At 56.7% G+C, this 19,532-nt stretch overlaps 2 protein-coding genes across 6 annotated transcripts; one reads left to right on the forward strand and one right to left on the reverse strand.

Moving 5' to 3' along the window:
* The first annotated feature begins 80 nt into the window (after positions 1–80).
* On the forward strand, positions 81–10,756 carry LOC309448204 (alpha-1,6-mannosyl-glycoprotein 4-beta-N-acetylglucosaminyltransferase-like). Of its 4 annotated transcripts, XM_082069531.1 has the most exons (5): positions 81–1,015; positions 3,436–3,550; positions 7,149–7,279; positions 7,595–7,742; positions 8,419–10,756. In XM_082069531.1, the coding sequence occupies exons 3-5, from the start codon at positions 7,172–7,174 to the stop codon at positions 9,561–9,563; spliced, it is 1,401 nt and encodes a 466-aa protein (XP_081925657.1). In that variant the 5' UTR covers positions 81–1,015; positions 3,436–3,550; positions 7,149–7,171; the 3' UTR covers positions 9,564–10,756. The 4 variants fall into 4 exon arrangements, with proteins under 4 accessions (XP_081925657.1, XP_081925654.1, XP_081925656.1 ...); XM_082069528.1 differs by lacking the exon at positions 3,436–3,550; XM_082069530.1 differs by lacking the exon at positions 81–1,015 and having other exon boundaries at positions 1,067–3,550.
* A 118-nt stretch (positions 10,757–10,874) lies between these two features.
* On the reverse strand, positions 10,875–17,112 carry TMEM9 (transmembrane protein 9). 2 transcript variants are annotated; one of them, XM_082069544.1, is made up of 6 exons: positions 16,419–17,112; positions 14,728–14,829; positions 14,302–14,393; positions 13,278–13,386; positions 12,672–12,803; positions 10,875–12,496 (listed from the first exon to the last, which is right to left on the reverse strand). In XM_082069544.1, the coding sequence occupies exons 2-6, from the start codon at positions 14,818–14,820 to the stop codon at positions 12,347–12,349; spliced, it is 576 nt and encodes a 191-aa protein (XP_081925670.1). In that variant the 5' UTR covers positions 14,821–14,829; positions 16,419–17,112; the 3' UTR covers positions 10,875–12,346. The 2 variants fall into 2 exon arrangements, with proteins under 2 accessions (XP_081925670.1, XP_081925669.1); XM_082069543.1 differs by having other exon boundaries at positions 14,728–17,112.
* Positions 17,113–19,532: the final 2,420 nt, after the last annotated feature.

Raw genomic sequence — 19,532 nt, forward strand, 5'->3', positions numbered from 1 at the left:
TTTCTAGCTTTAGTGCCACCAGAAACGATTTACAAACAAAATCCGTGTATGTTTTACTGCAGCAGGATTGCATTGGAACGCAGTGGGATGTTTCAGTGTCTGAGAAGCAGTAAGCGAAGCAGCTGTGACCAACAATAATGTTAATTCACAGTCCGGCAGGTACGAGTTTAAGGAAAGACAAAAGCATAAATGATCAAACAAAGGAGTTATTTCAAAGAGAAGTTGTCAGGCAAAAGTCTGTCTTGAATGTAAAGATACTCCAGGTTCTCACACTGGTGTTTCCTCTTTGAAAAGAAGATCTGAACCTTTAAAACCTCTTTTCAGAGAAGATGAACAGGGAGGGAGAGGAGATGGAGTGATAAACTGCAATAACCGGAGCGGTGGTGAAGGACTTTGTGTCGTTTCCAAGCGCAGCGGAGCGGTGCCGGCCTGTTGAGATGGGAAAGCCCAGGAGCAATCGGCGATCTGCTTCTTGACTAAACAAGTTAATTTGTGAGGAAGAAGCAGCCCTGCCATTGTGGAGAAGAGGGACGCAGGGGCCCGGCCGGTCTGCTGCGTACAGAATGAGTCGGGCTGGGATTTAACTCGACCAAGGGACATGTTGCGGTTGATGGGGGGTCTGGTGGTGGCAGGGGAGGGACTGGGGTGTGTGTGAGCTGAACTGGTGACGCCAGGCTGAGTCCTGCTCCCCACGCAGCTCCTCAGTCCCATTTCACACCAGATCTTGTCTCACATAGGAGTACTCCGCAATTTTCCATGTTTAGTGAAGCTCCTGGAAGGAGAGGAGGTTCTGCCATCCCCCTCTGAATTTACTATGCAAGTACCCTGTGGTTCTTCAGCTGCCTGTGAGGAGTTTCTTGTCTCTGCCACTCTATAAATCACCACCAAGGACACCTGCCCTGGCCTCGGATCTGCGTTACAGGCTCTGTGCTGTTCACTTCAGACACACGCGTTTGGGAAAGCTGCCTCGCGCTTCCGCGTTTCACCGCTGCTGAATGCACGTCGATGCCAACAGGTAAGTTTTGGAACTGGATGAGTCCAAGCAGAGATACAGGGCAAGAAAAAGGTGCTGTAACTGTGATAACGAAGCTGCTTCCCCTGATAGCGGAGCCCGGTTGGGGTTGTGGTTCCCTTTGTGGGACAGGAGGGGAGGAGCTGATGCTGGAGCTGCGGGTTAACGAAGCTGCTTCCCCTGATAGCGGAGCCCGGTTGGGGTTGTGGTTCCCTTTGTGGGGCAGGAGGGGAGGAGCTGATGCTGGAGCTGCGGGTTAACGAAGCTGCTTCCCCTGATAGCGGAGCCCGGTTGGGGTTGTGGTTCCCTTTGTGGGACAGGAGGGGAGGAGCTGATGCTGGAGCTGCGGGTTAACGAAGCTGCTTCCCCTGATAGCGGAGCCCGGTTGGGGTTGTCGTTCCCTTTGTGGGGCAGGAGGGGAGGAGCTGATGCTGGAGCTGCGAGTTGTGCTCAGTGAACCTGTGCTGGGCCTACTGGGGTGTAACCTTTTTGCAGTGGGGTTAAATACCACAAGTACCGCTGAACTCGATGACAAGCCCTCAGTGTCATGTAGTGGAGTTTTTCCACTGGAGTTCAGCAATGAAACACCGTCAGCCTGTGCAATCGCAGCCTGTTCTCTGCAGAACCCGAGGTGCTCTGAGGAGGTGTTTTCTGCTGAAAACTCCTCTTCTGCACAGTGATGCCGACACTGGGAGCCTGGTGATGCTGCTTCCCTTTCCAGGAAGAAATTGTTGCCAAGATCCAACCTCAACCTTCCCTGGTGCAACTTGAGGCCGTTTCCTCTGCTCCTGGCGCTTGTTCCTGGGGAGCAGAGCCCGACCCCCCTGGCTCCAAGCTCCTTTCAGGCAGTTCAGAGATCAGAAGGTCTCCCCTCAGCTCCAGTTCTCCAGCTGAACCCCCCAGGTCCCTCAGCCGCTCCCATCACACTTGTGCTCCAGCCCCTCACCAGCTGCGTTCCCTTCTCTCAACTTGCTCCAGCACCTCAAGCCTTTTCTTGTTGTGAGGGGCCCAAAACTGCCCTCAGGATTCAAGTTCCCCTGGTCCCATGGGAGGTGACTTGAATCCCCAGTTTGGAAATGGAGCCCCAGAGCAGCATCGCGGTGGCCACAGCCCCGACTCTCTCTGGCTGCGCGGGGCCCTGTTTCAGCTGCGCTTTGTCCCGCTCGGGCTCCTGAATAATGGACGGGCTGTCAGCGGATCCTGACGGGCTCTCGGGTTTCCCCAGGGGATACGTGGAGGCTCCATCACCCTCCAACCTGTCCCTGCCGTCCTCGCTGGGATCAGGTGTCAGAGCTGAGTGGGTCTGGGTGCTCCAGGGAGGCGGGCGGTACCTGCAGCGTGTCCCTTTGTGCCCATCCCACCCCAGTGCTCAGCTCCGGCCCCAACTGGGGAGACTGGTCCTCCCTGGGCTGGGTTTGTGTCTGTGCAGCCACACGCACGTCTTGAAACAGCCTTTGCACCTGGGGCTTCTCTCTCTTCCACAGTTTATACCAAAACCAAGCAAAAATAGAACATTTCAGTTGAAGGGACAAAAATGTGCCTTGTAGCCCCACTTAAGCCGCCTCTCTATTCCCCAGCCGAAATAATAATCATCATTATCATCACCAGAAATTTAATAAATAATATATAGCAAATCTATATTGAATTTATAGTTATATTTTATTATTGATATAAAAATATATTCAACGTATGATGATTATGATTATTATTGTTATTATTTAAGGAGCAAAAAGCACGAGCGCCACGTTCCGGCCCAGAGGCAGGTTTGTGAGCAGCCCTGGGTACCAGGACCTGGGTTGTGTTGTGGCCCTCACCGGGGGTAATGGCATTTGGGGACCAAAGGGCGGATTCCAGAGGCTCTGCCGTAGCGGTGCTGTGTGCTCCCCAAAAGCTGTGTTTCTGCGGCGGGGCTGCCCGTAGCACCCCCCAGCATTGCTCTGGGTGCCCCGTCCCCCCGCCCTCCTCTTCCTCCCACAAGGACCAAGCGCCAGTTCCTTCCTGCACAGCCATGGGGGTCACGGGGCGTCTGCGGTGACGCGTCCACCGTCCCCATCCTGCAGCTGCTGCCGGTTGTTTCGACATCTCGCGTGAACCACCGAGCCCCACAGCCCATCCTTCCCACGTGTAATTAAACAGAGAATTTCCACTGGGCTGCACCATCTCAGCTCCCTTGGCCCTCCCGGCGTCTTCCTGGGTGCAAATCCTGTCCTGTCCCTGCTCCGATGTGGACAGGGCATCCCCACGGAGCAATGCAGAGGGACTCGCATCCTGTGATGGGAATTTAAGAACCTAAAAATCCAACAGTGTGGGAAAAGTGAAAGCCAGCGGATCTGGGAACCTGCAGGCGTCCCTTCCTCACATCCCAGCACCATCTCTGCTTCCTGCTCTGCCTTATCTCTCCGCGGCCACCTTTGTCCTTGCAGATGTGGCTGACGCCAGCGGTTCCGTCCGAACACACAGCGAGCAGCTGGGGCTGGAAGGTGACGGGGTGATTTGTAGAAGACAGAGCTTGGGAGGAGACGTCAGGGCTTTTCAAAGGTAGGAGAGGTCTGGGCCAGCGAGGAGAGGAGGGAAACGGGTTCTACGCTTTGGTGTGGATAACTGGGGAGGATGAGGGGCAGGGAAAGGGAAGGGACTTTCCCTCTGCTCATGGAGACCATCTATTCCAATCTAGTCCAACTTTGCCGATGACCCCAGAAGCTGCGGGGGAGCTGCTGTGTTGGGAGATGTGGAGGCACATCTGGCTCTGAGCTGGGTGCGAGTGGTGCTGTTGGGTCACTCATGGGTGCTCCGGGGCCACGTTCCTGCTGGGGATGTGGAGGAGGGAAGCGGTGGGGAAGAAATGAGGCTCAGAGGGTGGAGGAAATGGGTGGAGGAAGGGTCCTGTGTGGCCCATGTTGGTCCTTGGGGGTGAAATGGGCTTTGTGAGCCTGGGCTGTGATGCCCAAAGGTCCAGTGAGGAGCTGGCGTGTGCGGGGAAGCCGCGGTGTCCCCATGGGGGGAATCTGGGGGACCTCAGCAGCCACTCTGCCCTGGGCAGGGGGTGCAGTTGTGGTGCAGCAGCCCCAGAGCTTTCTGCCGTCTCAACACATGGGCTGGAAAATAAATGGGGGTGAAAAGACGATGGCTCTATGTCCCCAGGCTCCCAGCTTGGCGTGTGGTGAGTTTTCACCCTGGTACCACCGAAGCGGCAGGTTTGGACACGAGTTTGGGGTGCTGGGGCCTGGCAAGAGCCCTGGGGGGGTCTGATCCTTCTGGTGGGGGTCCCAACAGCCTGGCTAGTTCACCGAGCACTCCCGGGCGTGGGGCAGGGGACTGGGGTGGATGCTCCTCCTCTGCGGGAGGCAGGCGAGGGCTCGGGGTGGGGCTTTGCCGAGCGAGAAACCGGAGTCCGGCCAAGTCTGGGGAAGTTGCCAGGACTGAGCACCCTGGCGAGACGGCGAGGCCGCCGCCGTGCCCCCCGCGCCGGGCTGCCGCGCACCCCGTAAGTCTCTGCGCCTCGGGGGGTGTCCTGGAGCGGCGCTGGGCAGGAGCTGTCACGGGACGGGGCTGCGCGGGAATGGGGTGTCCTGAGCCAGGGGTGTCCAGAGCCAGGGGGTGAGGGCAGGGTGGGGGGCTGGGGGTCCCCATGGTGCCAGCTGTGGGGACCTATCAGACCCCAGCGTCCCTTTACCTGCAGGTGGGGCTGTGGGAGACCTGGGCTGACCCAAAGCTTGGGCTCCCCAAGTCCTGCGCTGTTGAAACGCGGCTTTTCCCTCCTGACTCCCTTCCCCATGGAGCGGGGAGACCCGCAGGCTGTGGGGCCAGGGCCCGGGCCGGCTCCCAGGGGTCCAGGACCACCCCGTCCCCCGCAGCCCATCGGGGACATCGTGCTGCCACGATTTCCCACATCCTCCGCTCCATCCAGCAGCAATTTTGGGTGCTGGGTTACACCCTGTCCCTCTGCATCTCAGGGACCCCCTGGGAGGGCTGAGGGCCACTGACCTGTGAAACAGGACACCCGGTGCTTACCCGCTGCATGATGCTCGGCCCTTTTCCGTGCCTCAGTTTCCCCCCGCATGGAAAGGCGCTGCTGGCGGTGGGACGGTGACCCTGGCTGTCCCCTCCTCCCCGCTGTCCCCAGCGCCCGAGGAAGCAGCTGGAGCATCCGGCCCTTCCTCGCAGCCTCGTGGGACGCGTATTTACCCGCTCGCCGCCCTGAGTCACGGCTGCTGTGTCACACAGCCCGTTTGGCTGGGAGGCTCCTAACGAAGCGCCAGAGTTTGTCTGGCTCCAAGCGAGTGGCTTTTGGCAGCCGGTGGTCCCTGGCCACCGGCCCAATGGTCCCACGGGAGGGGTGGCATTTGGGGACATCCCCAGCGAGCTGCTGAGCTGTGGGGAAGGCGCTGGGGACAGGGATGCTCCGGAGGCACCCAGAGCCGGGAGGATGCTGCATCCTGGTGATGTGGCCCCTGGTTGTGCCCACCAAGCTGGCCTGCTTTGTTTCTCTATGGAGGCAAAACCCAAAAGCCCAATTAAGGGGCTAATTACAGGGCAGCATTTGTTACCTTCTATTCTGTTAAGCCTGTGGTGCAGAGCGGTGCTGGGGGGGTGAGGTGTGTGCGACTCCCCCATTCCCCAGGGGCTCTCGGTGCTGCATGGCAGATCAGGGAGGTCTGGGCTCAGGAATCTTATTCCAGGGTGGCTTCAGGGATGTCCCCATGGCCAGGGATGGGTCGCTAAAGCTGCTCCTGGCTGGCTGTGCCCCCATGGCTGGGGCTTTGGGAAGAGCTGGTCCTGTGGTCCTGAGCACCCTCAGTTCTCTCCACTCTCTGTTGTGACCAGGGCAGAGATTTTAAGCAGCTCCAGGAGCCTGTTGTTCCCCAGAGCTCATGTTGTGCCACCATGGGGGTTCTTGCAGCCCCTTCCCCAACACCCACCCGGTTCAAACTCGGGGAAGGTGAATCTTCTGCTCCCCTTGACCGAGATGGGTCTTGCCATGGGCACAGCTCAGCCCTGCCCTCCCGGGGGAGAACTGCTCACTCTGCTTTGTTTGCTTATCTCTGATTAACCAGAACGTTCCTGGGCGAGGTCAGTGTGGATGCCAAGGGCTGTTGCCCAGGGGGATGGGCTATGAAGATGGTTAGGAGCCTAGAGCACCTCTCTTATTTATAAGAGAGAGACTGGAGAGCTGGGGCTGTTCAGCTGGAGAAGAGAAGCTGAGAGGGATCTGATCAATGGGATCAATATCTCAGGGTGGGTGTCAGAGGATGGACCAGACTCTGTTCAGTGGTGCCCAACGCCAGGGTGAGGGGCAACGGGCACCGACTGAAACACAGGAGGCTCCATGTGAACACGAGGAGGAACGTCTTTGCTGGGAGGTGCCAGAGCCTGGCCCAGGCTGCCCAGGGCAGTGCTGGAGTCACCATCCCTGGAGGGTTGGACAGACGGACATGAGGTTCTCAGGACAAGGGGCAGTGCCAGGGGTGGGTTATGGTTGCCCTCCATGATCTTGAGGGGCTTTTCCAACTGACATGATTCTGTGATATTTATAATGGAAAAACCCAGGCAAACACAGGAGCCTTTTACTGTCCTGCCACACCTGCTACAAGCCAAAGTATCTCAAGGGCAGTAAGAATTCCTTGCAGGTGACACTGAGTCCCCCTCAGGGCCAAGTTTCCTGTCCTGCCAAGCAGGTGAGCGGCTGGGACGGGATCCCGGCTGCGGGGGTGCCCGGGGGGCTGAGGCAGGAGGGGCTGCGGAACCTGCCTCGTCCCGGCGGTGCTGGAACAGCAGCGCTGAGCCCCGAGCGTTTCCCAGGGCTCGCTGCCAAGCCCTGAGTCCTCGGTGCCAAGTCCCGAGGTTTCAGTGATGGCTCCTGGGCTGTCACCCTGACCCAAAGGCCTCCCCTGATGTGTGTGTCACCCGTGTTCCTTCTGCTCCGGGCTGGGCTGTGGGTGCTGCAGGGTCGGGGTGTCCTGACCCTTCCTGCCCAAAGGGGACAGTGCCCAAGTGTCCCCCGCTGGCCCATGGCCCCCCTGGGTGCTGCAGGCAGGGGGGGCAGCCCCGGGGGTGGGTCCAGGCGCTGCCCCTGTGTCCCATCCAGAGGATGGTGTTTTTCCCCGCGCTGTGCCCTGATGTCCCGTTCCTCCCGCAGGCCTCGGCGTGGGACCCACTGCCATGCGATGCTCCCCAAAGCGCTTCCTCACAGCTGTGCTCGCAGCCTCCTTCCTCCTCCTCCTCCTCATCCTCCATGGGGGCGGCCGGCAGGAACAGGATCCCCCAAAGGTGAGTCCCCCACCGGTTACATCCCACTGGAGGGGACACTGGAGTGTCCTCCATCCCTTCCCTGCCCCACATCCCCCCAAACCCAGCTCTGCCCCTTCCCTACCCCACATTCCCCTCCAAACCCAGCTCTGCCCCTTCCCCACCCCACATCCCCCTCCAAACCCAGCTCTCCCCTCTCCTCACCCTGGGCCTCCCCTGACCATGCGCTGGGAGGGCAGGACGGGGGCTCCCCCTCATTTCTGGTTCCCCCTTTGTCTTCCCCCCTTGCTCCCGTGTGTCCCTGGAGCTCTGGGCTCTGACCTGCATCCCGTCCAGGTGGAACTTGGGGATGTGGCCCCGGCCACGGTCCTGCAGCTGCTGCAGCCGGAGGGAGCCCAGCGCATCCTCAAGGACACAGGTGACCTCTCTGTGCTCCACAATGTCTCCTACCACCTCCTGGCTGGTTCCCACTCCCCCCACAAAAGTGAGTTGGTGGCTCCAGGACCCCAGGCTGGGCATTAGGTGGGGGTGTGGAGGGAGGTCAGCGTGTTCCAAGTGTGGTCTGTGCTTCTGCTGCACCTGGGACTGGGGTGACCACAGACATTTGGGGTTTCCCAGATCTCTGGGGGGAATGTGGCTGAGCCCCCATCAAACTGGGGTTGAGTTTCCTGCTTTCCAGTGAGGAAGGTGGCGATGGCGGGGGGTGGAGCACGGGGAAAACCACCTGCTGTGAGAGGTGGGGGGCGAACTCTGGACATCGAGGTGCTGGACCAAGTTGAGAGAAGGGAATGGAGCTTGTGAGGGGCTGGAGCACAAGTGTGATGGGAGCAGCTGAGGGACCTGGGGGTTCAGCTGCAGAACAGGAGCTGAGGGGAGACCTTCTGATCTCTGAACTGCCTGAAAGGAGCTTGGAGCCAGGGGGGGTCGGGCTCTGCTCCCCAGGAACAAGCGCCAGGAGCAGAGGAAACGGCCTCAAGTTGTGCCAGGGGAGGTTGAGGTTGGATGTGGGGAACAATTTCTTCCCCAAAGGGCTGTGGGGCATTGGAACAGGCTGCCCAGGGCAGTGCTGGAGTCACCATCCCTGGAGGGTTGGACAGACACAGAGATGAGCTGCATCCCGGTCACCCTCAGCCCGCTGATGCCTTCCCTCTGCCTCGCAGAATTCCTGGCGGTGGGATTGGCGTCGGTGCGGCGGCCGCGTGGCTACTACCTGCCGGCCACGCTCCAGTCCCTCTTCACGCAGTCGACGGAGGAGGAGCTGCAGGAGATGGTGGTCGTGGTGCACCTGGCCGACGCCGACCCCGGCTGGAACGTGCGTGTGGCCGCTGACATTGCCCGCAAGTTTGCTCAGCAGATCCTCCTGGGCCGGCTCCTGCTCATCCACGCTCCCCACGAGTTCTACCCCACGCTCCAGGGCCTCAAGAGAAACTACAATGACCCAGAGGAGCGGGTGAAGTTCAGGTCCAAGCAGAACGTGGACTACGCCTTCCTTCTCGCCTTTGCTGCCAACCTCTCCTCCTACTACCTGATGATCGAGGACGACGTGTGGTCCGCCAAGTCCTTCCTGACGGCCATCCGCAAGGCGCTGGCTTCCCGAGAAGGCTCCAACTGGGCCACCCTTGAGTTCTCCAAGCTGGGCTACATCGGGAAGCTCTACCGCTCCAGTGACCTTCCTCGCCTGGCTCGCTTCCTCCTCCTCTTCTACCAGGAGATGCCCTGCGACTGGTTGCTGGTCCATTTCCGCCTCCTGCTCACCCAGAAGGACGTCATCCGCTTCAAGCCCTCCCTGTTCCAGCACATGGGCCTCTACTCCTCCTTCCAAGGCACCGTCAACCGGCTGGAGGACGATGAGTTCCAGCCCGATGCTTTGGACATCCCGGATAACCCACCAGCCACCTTGTTCACCAGCATGTCCGTCTTTGAGAACTACGAGCCCCTCAAGGCTTATAGCACAGCAGAAGGGTACTTTTGGGGGAAAAACCCATTGGCCGGCAGCGTCTTCTCCATCATCTTCCAGCAGCCGGTCCGTGTCGCCCGCGTGCGGGTGCGCACGGGCTCACAAGAGCGCCGGGGCGATTTCCTGCGCTTCGGGGTGCTGGAGCTGGGCCGGTGGCGGGGACCCAATGGCCACGACTGCAGCGCCTACACCACGGTGGGCACCTTCGAGAAGGGGACGCTGGAGCGGCGGGGGCTGCAGAACGTCGTCCCCGGCCCCGTGCAGTGCGTCAGGATCCGGGTCACCCGCGACCAGAGCGAGTGGCTCATCATCCAGAGCGTCGAGGTCTGGACGGCGGCGGGGAGCTGAGTGGCGACGGGCGCCGTGCCAAAGCGGCTGCACTTTGTACTAAGAGGCTCTTTATTTTTCTCACTCCCTTTTTTGATAAGGAGTTAAGTTATCAGCTCCGGAGGGCGGTGGGACCTGGATGGGCTGTGCCTGCCTGGGAGATGCCCCACGTTTGGGAATTCAGGCTGGGCAGCAGCAAACATTTCCTCCCAGGGAGGATGGTGCACAGACAGAGCTAATTAACTAATTAACGAACTAAATAATTAACCAGGCAGTGGCTTTTTTTTTTTTTTAAAAAAACCTCTTCACACCACCCCCTCCCCATCTGAGTTTTCTAACCCACCAGTGCCCAGTTTCTAACCTGCAGGTTTGTTTTCCTCTCCCATCCTATTTTAAGCTGTTCCTGGGAACAGGTTTGGGGGTGCTGCTCACCAACCCCTTGCCCTCCAGAATAAGGGAAACAGGGAGCAAGGACCGCCCCCCCCCAACTTGTGGGCACTGGTGTCTCCGAGGGCACCGGCCACCAGATGGACCCATCACATCAGCTCTATCCGGAGCCTTGGCGCAGGTTTCCAGCTCTCGGGAGGCTGCAGCTCCCAGGGGTCACACCCGGTGTCCATGAGGGATTCACACCAAGAGGGGAGATGGCGTTTCCAAAATGGGGAGAAAAGTGCAACGATTGAGCACCGCAGAACAAGGATGAGTAACGGAAAATGTGATTTTGCTATAATGTGAAGCTCTGGGTACATTTTAGCCTGGCGAGGTGCAGAAGGGCGACAGGTACGCACAGGCACAAAGCCCCAAAAAGCTCCTGTTGGGGTTTGGCAGGATCAGCCCATCAGAAGCTGTTGGCACCAGCACATGTGGCCGTGACTGGCGCTTCCCCCAGTGTAGGCGTTTAGCAATAACTGCTCAGCTTTCACCAAACGAGGAATTCTGATCTGCTTGGCCATATGTGAGACAGACAGCTCGGAGCGGTTTGTCGCTACCTTGTGCCACACGGGACTGCTCTGGTTTGATGCACCTGGAATATTGTGTCCAGTTGTGGCCCCTCAGTTCCAGCAGGACAGGGAACTGCTGGAGAGAGTCCAGCGCAGCCACCAAGATGCTGGAGGGAGTGGAGCATCTCCCGTGTGAGGAAAGGCTGAGGGAGCTGGGGCTCTGGAGCTGGACAAGAGGACACTGAGGGCTGACTCATTCATATTTACAGATATCTAAAGGGTGAGTGTCAGGAGGACGGAGCCAGGCTCTTCTCGGTGACAACCAGTGACAGGACAAGGGGCAATGGGTACAAACTGGAACACAGGAGGTTCCACTTAAATTTGAGAAGAAACTTGTTCGGGGTGAGGGTGGCAGAGCCTGGCCCAGGCTGCCCAGGGGGGTTGTGGAGTCTCCTTCTGTGCAGACATTCCAACCCGCCTGGACACCTTCCTGTGTAACCTCATCTGGGTGTTCCTGCTCCATGGGGGGATTGCACTGGATGAGCTTTCCAGGTCCCTTCCAACCCCTGACATTCTGCGATTCTGTTTTAAGCCCAGCTCTCCTGGAGCAGGACAGTCCCCCTGCGAGCACAGACGGACACAAACCAGAGCCCGGGGACGCAGCTACGGTGCCAAAACCCCGTGTGCTGTAACCACAGCTCAAGTTCCTGCATCTACTTGGCAGCCTGGAGAGCAGCCGCTCGGTGCTGGGAGCCCCAGACACAGCACAATGGGATTTTGCCCTGAAAACCAGCCCGGCCTGGAATAGATCTTTGTCCGCATTTAATAGAGATGCTACATAGAATCACAGAGTAGTTTGGGTTATGATAAACTCCAGCACCTTCCTGACATTATCGATGTTCAATATACACAGGGCAGAATCACTTCAGCTTCCCCCACACACCCCAGGTCCAGTCCGAGCTCTCGGAGGGTTTAGAGCAGCACAATCGTCCCCTTTCGAGGGCTCCAAGACCCAGAGCAGCATTTGCAGTGCCTCGGTAAAGCCTTTGCCCCGGTTCTCTTGGACACAATTGCTCCTGGCTGCACGGTGAGTGTGTCACAGGTCACCAACATGGGCACAAATAGGAAGCTTTCTCCCCAGTATGTTTTTATCCACTGCTAAGGCAGGAAAAGATCTAAATCTAAATCAACCTTTTACCTGAATGTCTGCGGTATTCACCTACACAGAAACAAGCTGCAGTCTCTGTTATGCTGGTGTAAATCTGGATGGACTCCACTGAAGGGAGTGGGAATCCACCCCGTTTACACCAGCGAGCAGCAGCAGGGAACCTCCTCCTCCTCCCGCTGCACCGCGCTGGGCTCTGCACCACGATGCCCAGTTAACATCGGCACAAACTGGGGGAGGAGGAGGCTCCTTCCTTCTGGAGGAGCGACAATTTATCCCAGAGAAGAATTACCCCACTATTTTTATCCCAGGAAGACTCAGCTTCCAACACCCAGTGCCGAGACCGCAGTCTCTGGTGTGGGATGGGCCGACGGTGACTTTGGTCCCAGCACGTGGTGCCCGGCTGAGCACAACACACCGGAGCTGCGGCCGCCGCTTGAGCACCAGCGCTGTGTCCGACCAGCGTTTACAAGCAGCCATGGGGCGAACAATCAATGCAGATGTCAGCCGAGCGAGGGTTTAGGAGCCTCTGGGCCGAGAGGTGAAGGGCAAGGGGACAAAACTGGAGGCAAGCGTTTTGGTCTGCTGCTCTCCACGAAGACGGTAAATCAGAGAGGGCGAGAGCTCTCTGGCAAACACCACGGGCATCCGTCTCGACCGGCGGAGCTGCCCTGTCTCTTGGGAAGTGGTGCAAGGATCTAGCTCAGCATCTTGTGGCGGTCGAAAACCGTCTTCCTCTGCTCCTGCACCTGGCGCTTCCAGCGCTGCTGGGCCCCCTCCACCCGCTCCAGCACCGTGTTGGCTCTCGCGCCAGACGGGGTGGGCGCCGCGGCCAAGGAGCGAGCGTCCTGCAAGAAAGAGAAACAGAACCCCAGAGTGTCAGGGGTTGGAAGTGCCCTCAAAAGCTCATCCAGTGCAATCCCCCCGCCGGAGCAGGAACACCCAGATGAGGTTACACAGGAATGTCTTCTTGTCACCTACCAGCCTCTCCCCACCCTGTCCCCCCCAGCAGCGCGGCCTCACCTCGTTCTCCTCCTCGTTGTGCAGGGGCTGGGTATAAGCATCTGGCTTCCGGATCAGAGGGTCCACCAGCACCAGGAATGCCATGTAAAGCAGCAGTGCCCCCACCACCGACAAATAAATGATGATGATCACCTGCAGTTAAGGACAGGGCAGTAGAAAAGGATCAGTCACTTGGAGAAGAGGAACCACAGAGGCCAGAAAGCTCCTTTCACAGTGGCTGCTGATGTTTGATCTTTTCTCTCATTCTAATTTTGCTCACTAGAAGGTCTCTAGTGCTTGCAGGGAGGCTGATGAGACGTCAGCACCATCACCTCATAAACCATGCTGGTCTCCACGCTGTTAGGGCACGTGCTGCACGTGAAGGGAGACCAACGAGATGCGTCGGCGCTCAGCGGTGCTTGGCACCGTCACACAGCCCCAGCAGGGACACCACGCAGCCTGCGCCTCGCTGCCAGGAGCCCTCCTGACTCGCACCCCTGGCACTCTCACCGTGTACGAGCTGCCCCAGTTTTATTGTGGGCTCTGCTCCCGGAACGCACCGGCGCGGCTGTGCCCGGGATGGCGTGGCAAGGAGGAGCCAGCCGGACGGAGGAGATCTGCACTTACCTTGATGGTGGTGGTGCTGCGCTCCTCGTACTTGCACTCGCACAGCAGGCAATAGGCCTCCACGTCACTGCCCGGCACCGGCATCGGCTCCACAACGTGCAGGCAGTTGCTGCAACGCAAAGAAACCAAAAATCAGCAACAGGACATGGTAAAACCAATGTTCTCTGGAAGAACACTGGGGTGACCTTTTCTGTCTTTCCCATCAGGTTGATAATGCTGATCTGGTTTTAGGAGTTCCTCTGACAGCTCAGCTAGTCCAAAGTTCCTGGGATAGACTGTCCAAGTGTCTGCAGGGATCTGATCCAGGTGAAGGGGACTGGAGGGCACACCCTACATCTGCTGAGAGCCATGGCTTAAGAAATCATGTCTCCCACATTCATAGAATGTTTCGGTTGGAAAAGACCTCTAAGATCATTGAGTCTAACCAAAACCCACCCCTGGCACTGCCCCATGTCCTGAGAACCTCATGTCCGTCTGTCCAGCCCTCCAGGGATGGTGACTCCAGCACTGCCCTGGGCAGCCTGTTCCAATGCCCCACAGCCCTTTGGGGAAGAAATTGTTCCCCACATCCAACCTCAACCTCCCCTGGTGCAACTTGAGGCCGTTTCCTCTGCTCCTGGCGCTTGTTCCTGGGGAGCAGAGCCCGACCCCCCTGGCTCCAAGCTCCTTTCAGGCAGTTCAGAGATCAGAAGGTCTCCCCTCAGCTCCTGTTCTCCAGCTGAACCCCCAGCTCCCTCAGCCGCTCCCATCACACTTGTGCTCCAGCCCCTCACCAGCTCCGTTCCCTTCTCTCAGTTCGCTCCAGCACCTCAAGGGCTTTCGTTTTGTGAGAAGCCCAGAACTACAAGAAAGACATTGTGGTCCTGGAGCACATCTGAAAAAGGGAAACAGTGGAAGAAGGGTCTGGAGCACAAGTTTTAATCTCTGTTCAAAAAATGCCTGTCGCACAGGCAGGGAATTACTTCCTTAGCACCACCTGGAAATTCGGAATACTTGCGTTCATGGACCAACCCCCACAACTCACCAGTCCTTCTGCGACACATTCTTCTTGTAGATCTGCCCAGTGATGTTGCGGTACGGGGGACAGACACACTTGCAGCGCATGTCCTCCGAGCTCTGAGGAAGCAAGAGGAGGTGGCACTAGTGAGTGAGCACGTGTGCAGTTCCGCTGCCCTCATCACCCGAACCTCTGGGAAAAGGCGAAGCGTTCGGTAGGAGAGAGATGCCTCTTCTTCCTGCGCTGCTTCTTTCACATCAATAACTTCAGTTTTAAAATGTCTCCAGCACCTGTGCTCAAGTCACCAGGTACTTTTTAAACAAATTTAAAAACGCCAACTCCAAAACACAGTGGAAAGCAGAGGTCACTGTCATATACATCCACACCTCTACATAACATAAATACACATCTGCAGACATGGTTCAGGGCTTGTGTCTGAAGCTGTTCACTCACCTTGATGGCTTGTGCTGGAGGAGAAAGGATGCAGCACAGCAGCGCGATCAGCAGCACGGGGCTCGCACATGGCCAGGGGCACTGGGCAAACATTGTGGAAGCCTGAGGAAACAGAAATTCACATCCAGGATAGAGGATCTCAGCTGAATGCAGCCAGAATGAGACACTCTGAGCTTCCTCTCCCGACCCACTTGCCTCTGTTTTGCTCAGGAAGTACAAATTTGTCCCTGAATCGAGGCTGATGTTGATCAGAAACTCCTGGAAACACTTTACACAGATCCCAATAAACACTCCTATCAAAAATTCTCCCACCATGTAGAGCTACACATCCAAACTACCACAGTTCTGGAAAAAATATTGCTGATTTCAATACCAGAGACGTGTGTTTGCATGAATCCAAAGGAATATTGAGTTCATTTTCATTGCTGCAAAAAGCAAAGTCAGTCCTAAGGCTGATCCGGAGCTGGTCTGATAGGTGAGCTCTGAACAGCCGCTTCAGCTCAGCTTTATTCAGGGAAGATAATTTACACTTTCATTAATCAGCTCCATATGGCATACATAATTCCACAGCTAACTCCGCGTACTTAAACTCTATTTCCTAACATAATCCCATTAGTATTTACATCACTGGGATATTCTATCACTGTTTGTTTTACCTTGTGTCAGTAGTCTAAGAATTAAGGGAATTAATTCTTCGTCGATTTTAGAAACACTGGGTTCCTCTCTTCTTTATCTAAACAAAACACCAGCCACTTCTAACAAGCTGACCTGCCAAAACCCATCACAACGCATTCCAGTCCCATCAGCGTATTTCTTAACCCTTGCAGCAGAAATGTCCTCAGACAGTGGTTCTTTCCTTGGAGAAACCCTTGCACATCAGGCTTTTAGCTGTATATCAGAATGCTGGTTAATGACTTATCTGAGCTGCACGGTGCATATTCCCCATCGTGAGTGGTTTTGGACTCCTACTCGTTTGAATTTTTAACTCGCAGATCTGGAATCACGTATCTGGCCTGCTGAACTACATTCAGATCATGTGAACAGCTCAAAAATCATCATTTTCAATATAAACTGTGGAAAATGTGATCTAGTATGCTACATACAGCAGTAACAAAATCAAAACTTGGAATGACAAGAGTCCACCCGTCACGAGTGTGAAACACCAGAGGCCGCATAAAGGATAATTTATATGTAGTTCTTTTTGAGTTTGACAGGCATTTGCACACGTGCCTTCGAGCCGCTGTTGTCCAGACAATCGGCCAAGCTCAGAGCAGCTATTTGTCTACAAGCGCCAGGACCAAACCCAGCAGTGCTGGGGACGGCAGACGGACTCACGGCTGGTTTGGGTCTCGGAGGTTGTGACTGAGGAGGGTGGCAGCTCCCAGGCATGAAGGACCCCAAAAAGAGCCCCCTTTTCCCTGGGAGCACCCCCAAAACCCTCCTCACCTTTCCCAGCACCTACAGCCCTTCTACAGCACCCACCCACCCCGGCCCTGTGCTCCGACCACCCCGGACACCCACCCGACCCCCCGCTCCCACACCAGGCGCAGGCCCCGAGCCTCCCCCGGGCACGACCCCTCACAGCCCGGGTCCCCGGGGACGGGAAGCAGCTGGGGACGCGGATCGAGGAGAGAACCGCCCCGGCCCGGGCTCCCCTCGGGCCGCCCCCGGCGCAGCCCCACCGGCCCTACCTGCGGCGCGGCGCCTGCCGGAGATGCTCGGCAGCCCCGCCCCCTGTAAGCCCCACCCCCTTCCACGTTCTTGCGCACCTATTGGTTGCGGAGGGTGACGCCCTGTGACAGGCAGTAGCCACGGCCAATCGCAAGGCAGATCGCTCCGCCGGACCTGTGAAGAGCGTCCTCACCTTTCCGCAGCTCCTCATTGCTGCGGGGACGCGGTGGCGGGCGGGTGGTCTCGGGGTGCTGGTGGAATCCCTGTCAGCGGCCCGTGTTAGGCGGACCAGGCTTAGAGTAGCTCCGTCTGGCTCCCCCGTCGCCCAGCAGAGCCCACTGAGAGCCCCGTTCTCCCCTAGAGCCGCCAGCTCTGCCTGCAGGACCCGCTCCCCTCAGCCGGCCCCGTGCCGTTCACACCAAAGGTATTTCTGTGTCCACCAAAGGGGTAAGCCCGGGCCACAGCGGTGCCCTTGGTGTCTGTTTTATGGCTGTTGTATAGTTATAAATGATATTCGTGATACTCCAGGCTCAAAAGCTGTGGGTCTGCGTTGATCTCGTGCATTAGACTCCCTCAGACACCATTGACTCCATTGTGTTGAGAAGAATATTCTGCTTCTCCAAGGGTCTTGCATTTTCCCAAGGAGAACCTTTCTAAGATCAGGCTCTATAAATATCTTGGGTTTTGCCCCATTTTCGGTGGCCATGCTCTTCACTTGAGGTGTGCAATAGCCTTGGCCCTGCTGCGGCAGCGCCCGGGAGGCTCTGCTCTGCAATGGGCGTCAATGGCTCCTCTGCTTAATCCGGCGTTTTGCTGATTGACCTGAGCTCTGTGTCTGTGGCGCTGGATGACTATGTGGGGCTGTTGGTTCCCAATTTCTGCCTCACACTTTGGCAGCAGGTGACAGAGGAGCCTCGGAGGAGCTTCCCCAGGCAGCGTCCTGGGAATCGAGGCCAAACACATTTAATCTGGCATGGAGAGAGAAGGAATCGGAGATCAGCGTAGGAAACAAAGAAAAATATGTAAAAGCAATGCATCAGACATTGGCATTAACGCCCTGAGCTCTCCCCTTACTGATGTAATTAGTCCTTACTCGTGTTCATGGTGTCAGCTTTTGAAGGACAGGTGGCATTTTTGTGAACATGACCAGCGGCTGAGGACACGCAAGAACAGCTTGTCCTTGTTCTTTCTGGAAATGGGTGTTGGCTACACTGTAAACCTCTTTCCGGCACAAGGATGGGGTCACATCAGCTGGCAGATATTTGAAGGGCAATTTATTTTGAATTGTAAACAAACGGATTGACTTGTAATTACCCTGGAGATAATTCTTACCAATATAAAAGGTGACCTGTAATTCAGGGAGAAAGCATTTCATTCTTCAGCTGCGACAAAATGATCTGGTCTTTGTTTTAAGCTTGAAATGAAATTTGCTTGCAACACGATTTCAGGATTGTAAGCTGGGGAGAGGACACAAGGGTGCTTGGGCACTGGGCCGACCTTCTTGAGCTGTGTGGGATGGCTGGTTAGATCAACGAATAGCAAATCTTCTCTCTTTTGCTGTCCACTCCCTTTTAACTCCAAGGAAGTGGCTTCTGGTGACGTGCCTCAGTTTCCTCCATCAGACAGTGTGTGGTGGTTCTGTGAGGGCGACTGAAGAACTCGTGAGGGTCACAAGAACTGCTTGTGAGGGTGCGTTAAGATCTCCGCATGAAAGACTTGATGATCTTAAAAAGATGCGTAGAAGCCTTTTAGAGATTTCAGGGTGTATGTTAATGAATAAATGTGGTCAGTCACAGGCAGGAGCAGCTGGTGGGGGGCGTGGACAGAAGATGTGGCTTTCCCAGCATGCTGGATGTTGGTAACTGGGGAGATATGGTGTCAGTGTGTGCTGGACGCTGATAACTGGGGAGATATGGTGTCAGTGTGTCCTTTGGTTGTGCACAGACAGGCTGGCTTTGTGAACGATGTGAGCTGTAGAGACCAACCATTGATGTAACAGCCACAAAAGTATAAATCTGGCCCCTGGGATTCAGAGTTGGGTGTCCAGGCCCAGGGCTGTGCAGCAATCGCTCGCTTACACCTTGGGGTGCGATGGTGAGGAGGCTTCTGTTGCAGTGGGGTGGCTGGGGCAGCAAACAACCCAGACATGGTTTGTGTCCCAAAGGGCTTGACTTGTTGTGTTTAACCTTTCCATAGGCTGCTTCTGCCCCTAGATTGAAAACCATTTCCAGACTAAATATTGACAGTTTACAAACAGGACAGTCTGAGTTCATCCAGGCCTCTGAAGACTAGAAAAGAGCTGCTCCCCCCAGGGCAGTGCTCTGACCACTGCTCACACTGCTCCCCTCTGCTTCAGCTCGCTGTGCTTTCCCAACCAAAGAACAGAGGCTTTCTCAGAGGGAAAAGGGAATTCTCTGTGGCCAGCAGCATTTTTCAGGAGCTGATGCTCCATCCTGGAGCCTGTGTGGTGACGCAGCCCTGCTGTGAACCACGCAGGAGCTTGAGAAGTGGCCTCAGCTGCTGGAGCTGCCGTCTGAAGGGGTAGGAGAATGTGCTCGTATGGAGTTGGGGCAGGCGGAGACCTTGCAGGGCCAGGCACATCGCTGGGTTTCATCTTCCCTGACAGCAGGTGGAGCAGTGCCCGCAGGGGCAGCGCTTACAGCACATTTGGGTGCATCAATGGTTGTGAAGCATCAGTGACGCCCTTCCTGCTGTCCTGACGCTGATGTGCGTGCGATGCGGGGGAAGAGGGGAAGGAATGACATCAGGGTGGATGTGGTAGATGGCACCGATGGGACTGCAGCCTCTGGGGACCGTCCTCTGCTGTTTGGTTGCTTTGTGCCCATCTCTGCACTGCACGGGCTTCCCTGTAAGTCTCGTCCTGACTTGGCAGAGAAACCCTGAAGTTGGCATTCTTTTCTGTGACACCTGGTTCAGCCAAAAAGAAGTTTCTCCAAGGTTTTTGATGGAACGGCATGAAACCTTTAAGCTTAAGTGTGCTATTGGCACCAGGCCTGCTGTGGCTCGGTTTTACCTTCTAAGGCCGCGTTCCTGCTGGGCCGCAGTCATCCCAGCCCACCTCAGGCTGTGAACTTGGTCAGCTAAGAGCTATTGAGCTGGGCTGATGGTTAGGG

The sequence above is a fragment of the Streptopelia decaocto genome (genome assembly GCF_964273445.1).
Source record: "Streptopelia decaocto genome assembly, chromosome: 19".
NCBI lineage: Eukaryota > Metazoa > Chordata > Aves > Columbiformes > Columbidae > Streptopelia > Streptopelia decaocto.

Coding starts and splice junctions, on each gene's coding strand:
- LOC309448204 (XM_082069528.1), top strand. Junction 7,280..7,594: donor AGGAACAGGATCCCCCAAAG/GTGAGTCCCCCA, acceptor CATCCCGTCCAG/GTGGAACTTGGGGATGTGGC. Junction 7,743..8,418: donor TTCCCACTCCCCCCACAAAA/GTGAGTTGGTGG, acceptor TCTGCCTCGCAG/AATTCCTGGCGGTGGGATTG.
- TMEM9 (XM_082069543.1), bottom strand. CDS start 15,042: ATGGTGGGAGAATTTTTGATAGGAGTGTTTATTGGGATCTGTGTAAAG. Junction 12,804..13,277: donor GCAGCACCACCACCATCAAG/GTAAGTGCAGAT, acceptor CCTTAACTGCAG/GTGATCATCATCATTTATTT. Junction 12,497..12,671: donor ACAACGAGGAGGAGAACGAG/GTGAGGCCGCGC, acceptor TCTTTCTTGCAG/GACGCTCGCTCCTTGGCCGC.